Here is a 6,000-nt window from a genome sequence, read left to right on the forward strand (position 1 = left end):
CAAATTGAGAATTAAAAAAGTAGAAAAGTAGTACTTAAAACATTGGGTAGATGGAGTAAAAAATTACAATGAAAGCACTCTATCTGTGTTAATTAAATGAAAATTTACATCGTTTCATGACCTCTACTTGTCTAGCTAGAAGCACGCACATTGCCATTATTGGAAATACCATTCAGTACAGACCCTGAAGTTCAAACTCACTAAAGCTTTCCTAGGTTCAAATACTAAAAATTCTCATCCGCACATAACTTGCTACTACAGTATGCTTGCAGCATGAACACACTGTCCATAACTACCTGATCTGGAGCAAAAATATTGTACTAGGAGGTCATATGTAGAAGGAAGACAAACGGGAGTAGCTGAAGGATTGTACATTATTATTGTGTTTATTTCACTATTACTTTTTTCTTTTCCTACCAGTTCAGTGTGTCGTCTGTTGTCTCTTTCATGTTTGGTTTACAGACATCTTGGGAGTCAAGAACTGTTGTTCTGTCAAGCCTTGGAGCAACAGCATCCTAGCCTCTAGTCTTCACTTCCAGATATCAGATCAATACAAAATATGATAATAGTCAAAGTATTGCTAGTTTCTCTCCATTTTATTCACATTTTCTTTATAGCTGTTGTAATTTGAGAAAAATTGTAGGAGGAAGCCAATATCAAATGCAACCTTAAGGTTTTAAAACAGTAAAAATTTACAGCATTCTTTTGAGACAAATTATTTTCTGAGAAATTAATCTAATATCATTCTTCCCACCACTTCATTTTTGCAATTCAAACTTGTGGGTTTTGCTTTTTCTCCATATACATCTCTTCCATCTTCCTACGCATGAAGCAAGGCTCCTTGCCAAAGTCCTATTTTAATATCAGTCTGAAAGAAACTGTGCAAATGGTTTTAACTAAAAAAACCCTATCAGGCATCTATCACAATGTTCACTCCAGTGTAAAGCAAATCTGCAGTAACAACATCTGAGCTGTAGAACCTGAGTGTACCATTGAGCTCTCAGATACAGCCATATCTCCAGCTATAATCAGAATAAGAACTGGGCATGGACCAAACTTTCCATTCCATATTCCCACCTTCTTTCGACAGAAAGGAAACAGCCAGAGGAGAACCACAGCATACTCCATCAGTGCTCCTGTAATGCGCATCCACAAGTTACTTTAGATACAACCTGTGTGGGATGGAAAAGAAGTAAACCTTCCTCTTCGTGGTTGAGCTCTTGTTCTCCTTTCCTGGAAGAGTTACCTGCCAGTATGACAAGGGTTGCTGAGGCAGTAAGCCCAGCATATAGGGAAAACACAAGTATGAATAAAAGCTCTTGCATGTCTATTACAGGCATAAAAATGGCTTTTCCTCTTGCACAACAGACAGCATGGATGTATGGAACCAAACCTAAAGTATAATCTACCATTCAGCCCAGTCATTTAACTCACAATGTTGGTGCCTTTATTTATAACACTTATTTTCTCCACCCCTGTTAGCTGCAATGCATATTCTATTTCAAGAATTCTTACAAATGCACGGGCATGGTACCAAATAGTGCAAATCCTGTTAGATTTTGGATAACCACTCATGGATGAATAAAATAACTCCTGCAAAAGGATATAAAAGTATTGTAAGAAAAATGACTCTTATTTCCTAGCTGTCTAAAGTGATCATTTATCCCAATAAATGATAATTCTGTCAAGACAAAGTGGGCATACTTCTAAATGTCTGGGAGAGAAGCCCTGCAAACATTTTTATGGATTTTTAAAATATATTGTGTGCACTAGGCTGGACTAGAAAGAGTAGTTACCAAGAGGGCAAGGTGGATGGATAGAGAAGCAGCATGCTAAATGTCAAATTTTCTTTGAACTTTAATTTTTATTTCTGATTTTTTCTCTTTTTTTGCCCTTAATTATTAGAGTGCAAAGATGTGAACAAAGTGGCATATTGCCCACTGGTGTTGAAGTTCAAGTTCTGCAGTCGAGCATACTTCAGACAGATGTGCTGCAAGACCTGCCAAGGACACTGACCCACAGAAAGCATGAGAATGTGCCTTGTTATTATTGTGGGAAAGTGTCCATCCAAGAGAGCCACACAGCAGAATGAAATTGACGTCCTTGCAAATGCATTACCCTGTGGAAAACGCAACCACTGGTCAGCCCCAGCTGACAGATTTTCAATATTATTTTAACTTCTGTGAAGTGGGATTTATTCATCCAAAGTGCTGGACACAGTATAAGGAGGGCATGCCAAATTGGAAAGATCCACACAGCACATAGAGAATAGCTTACTGTGGAACATTTCTGTTCTTTTGACTAAATCCAATAGTCTGTTTACCTCCATTGACCATTAAAATAATTTTTATTATGGACTTAGCAATGACACTGAATCCATTTCTATTTAAAACTTTTTAAAATGTAGCTGTTATGACTTGGTCTACTATGGAAGTAAAGAATCATCAACAAATATTAAGTCATAGCTTAAAAATGTTAACTATTTTATCTCACAACACAGCACCACAATTTAAATCATAAAATGAGCTTGGAAATGTTATTTAAGGAGCAAAAATTAGAACAATATGTATTTTTCCTTCATTCCACCTAATTCCCTTTGGAGTAATTCATATTTCCTGAATACTGCTGTGAGCCATATATAAAGCTATGCTAAATAGAACAACCATGAGGGACTTAGTTTTAAGAGGTGCAACATTTATTGCAGTGATGCATGAAATACAAGTGTGCTATGAAGTGAAATGAAATCTGTGTTGCAGGTTTATAGCCATCTTACCATTGTAAAAGTTAGCTGAGATTTCCACTGAAAGGGAACATATTTCAATATCATGGAGGAGGCAGACTCCAATAATGATGAAGACCATATTGCCAGCTCCTTCACTACTACCATACAGGTTACTTAGAATTTTCACTTTGACTCCAGCTCATTTTTGTTTACAACACCACCCACAAAGAAAATACAACTTTGTGGGCATCTAAATCTGGTTTACATGTTACTTTTGATTCTCCAACACCAAGGAGTTCCAGTGCAAAAGATAAGCCTACTGTGTAATAGCAACAATTCTTTGCAAAGCTGAAAGTTAAAATGGATTCCAGATGTTCTCTTCTTTGATACCATAGCAGAAGGGCATTTGTTTATGAGAAAGAATGTGTAAATGTGCAGTTCAGGAGACAACATCTGAGTGGGCAAGGATTACAACCAAAGAATAAGAGACTTGTGGAGATATCTAGGTTCTGTTCAAATAGGAAGTCAGAAGTGTGCTTGAGCCAAGAGGCCTGTTGGGCTATCAGGAGAAAGGCACACTGAAAAGGAGTGGCTAGAATGATGTCTGGCCACCTTCACGGCCAGGTACATATTTAAAGGTGGACCATATGTAAAGCTAGGGAAAGCTTTCAGTGTGAGACTGGAACAAACTCATGCCTCTAGATTAGTAGCTAGATGCCTTAACTATTTTGCTGCCATACTCCACTTATTTCATATTACTGTATTTTTAATATTCACCAAATACTTTGCATTTTTAAAATTCACCAAATACTTTGCATTTTTAAACATTAAACCAAACTACGTAGGCAAGTTCCATTCAAGAATCTACCATAAAAAAGTTTAATGTCATGCTCCTCTTCCCATTCATTTTTCAGTAACAGACTCAACAAGGAGATAAAGAAAGTGGGTACTTGTTTATATTAATATATTGTACTTGAAAACTTGCAGTTGGCAGCAGGTACTTGATGGATGTGCTTTTGTGTCCAACTATGCCTCCTTTGTTGTAGTGCAATTAAAATTATGTGAACAATGTTCACATAATGTTACACACGTTACAAATTCTAACTCAAATAGCACTTTTTAAAAAAAGTACTCTTTGTAGTGAAAAATAATTTCAAAATATCATGAGATTGGAGTGTATTGATGTATTTTACAAATAACGAGCCAAATGTGTTGCACACTATTTACTAATGTAAATTAACATGGAGCAATAGATATTGTTAACAGGACCCATACTATGAAATGCCCCCAACATATTGACAATCTGTCTGTGGGGTTTTGTGTAGCCCATGTGTTCATGACCATTGGATTTCTGTCATCTGCTACCTCTTGCCAGTATTTCCACTTCTATATGCCTGTGACCAGTGGAATTAATTTTCAGTTGGCTTGCATGTATTCACAAATGTTTATCTACTGCTCTCATCACCATATGAACAACTCCTGTTAAAACTGACACCAGTAGATAAAAAAAAACAATCTTTAGGAGCTGCACATATGGATTAAGAGCAGTGTGTAGTCCTTCTCTGTTAAGTGAATCAACTTTCTATATCCTTTTGACAAAACACCTTGGTGCTAGCATACCCTGGTTAGGTCAAAAAAACTATAAAAGGGAAAGGGGTTGCTATGGCATTCTCTAAGCAAGAGGCCTCTTTGTATCAGGTTCCGGTTTTCTCCAGGGCATGATTTTGTTTATCAGCTAACAAGAAAAGGGTTTTCTGTGTATTCAAAAGAAAACTTTTTTTTTTTTTACCTCACTTAAGACATTAAAATTGTAAAGAGTATTTCCAAAGAAGCATTTTGCTCTTTTACTGGTGCTAGAACACTAGGGAGTCTGAAGTTTCCTCTGCAACATAACAGTACTGAGATTGGAATTTAAAGAACTCCCTGGAACAACGTTGAATTGTATTGTTAAAAGGAACAAAACACAGAATGTATGTGGATTTACAAACTAAGCAATGCTTCAGACTAAAACCAAAAAATGAAACCTAATTCAAAGAAAAATAATTGGTTTCCATGCCACAGTTCATTGCTGCTGCTACACTGTAGCCATCTATATAATCTAAGCTAAATAGTGTTATATTTTTAAATAGTGACAACAGAACTATTTGTATAGGCTATAAATATGACAAGCCTAGAATCAAATAGTAGAATACTAAATCCAGAAATCAGTCTGGTGCCAGTACTTCCACTGAGAAATACTATCAGCTGAAGATCAAAACAGAAAGAAAATTCTGCATATTAACCCCTCAAGGTGTATACACCCAAAAATAGTCCACTTTGTTAGAAACTTTGTAATGGAATGAATGTCACATAGATATCTATTAATGCAGACTGAAATCACCTTTGTATTATTGTGATTAGTTGCTTATTATTTTATACTTGTTATTAATGTGGTACACTGTTACTTTATTATTTTTTGCTTTTGTAAATTATATTCTAATTTATTGTCATGTTTCTTAACACTTCTTCTACATGCATTCTCCTGCTTGTAATGAAAACAAAAATATTCTAACACTTGATGTAGTGAAATTCCACACCAGGCACAGATTTCTGTTTAATATAGATAATTTAGTAAAATAAAACTGCAGCTTTTAAGAATTATACCCATAGTACAGTTGTCTATTCCCTGACTTACTGTTGCTAGAATTCTGTATGCTTAACATTTGCTTCATCAGATGCATCAAAATATATATAAGATGTTTTCTTTCAAGTAACATCTATGTTATGCCAGAATTCTGTCCTTGGCAGCAGCAATGTTTATCATATATAAGCAAAACAAAAAGGAAAAGTCAAGAATGTGATCATGTATATTATTAGATAGTATTTTAGCTTAAGCAGTAAATGTAGATCAAGAATTAAATTAATGGCAGCAAAATATCCTGTACTTCTTGAAATAATTTCATTAACAGCCAGTCAATAATAACAATGACAATAAAATGTCCTTCTTGTATTGAGCTTTTAAGATTTTATCTGAAGGTATAATGTTTTTAAATATAAAACCCAAAGTAATTTCAGAAGACTTGGTGCTTGGGTCACTGTTGCTGGGAGATGCTTCTTTTCTTACCTGATACAGTATAAATATCCTGTATTGAAACATCCGAACAAATCCTATGAAATATTTATTGTTTCTCTAGAATAACAGTTAAAATCTAGTTTAATGAAAATAAACAATCTACTAATATGAGTAAGATGTTAAAAAAAGTATGGAGAACCTTAAATGTTTTGATAAGGCATTTAAT

General features: G+C 35.0%; 1 protein-coding gene across 3 annotated transcripts in view; it reads left to right on the plus strand.

The window, feature by feature from the left end:
• LOC121080568 (A disintegrin and metalloproteinase with thrombospondin motifs 6-like) overlaps positions 1 to 5,711 on the plus strand; it is a 150,050-nt gene extending 144,339 nt beyond the window's left edge. For all 3 annotated transcript variants that reach the window (XM_040578663.1, XM_040578661.1, XM_040578662.1), the window contains one exon: positions 1,906 to 5,711. In XM_040578663.1, the coding sequence (XP_040434597.1) occupies positions 1,906 to 2,015 (110 nt within the window). In that variant the 3' untranslated portion in view covers positions 2,016 to 5,711. The remainder of the gene's footprint in view (positions 1 to 1,905) is intronic.
• The last annotated feature ends 289 nt before the right edge of the window (positions 5,712 to 6,000 follow it).

The sequence above is a fragment of the Falco naumanni genome, chromosome W, assembly GCF_017639655.2.
Source record: "Falco naumanni isolate bFalNau1 chromosome W, bFalNau1.pat, whole genome shotgun sequence".
Taxonomy (NCBI): domain Eukaryota; kingdom Metazoa; phylum Chordata; class Aves; order Falconiformes; family Falconidae; genus Falco; species Falco naumanni.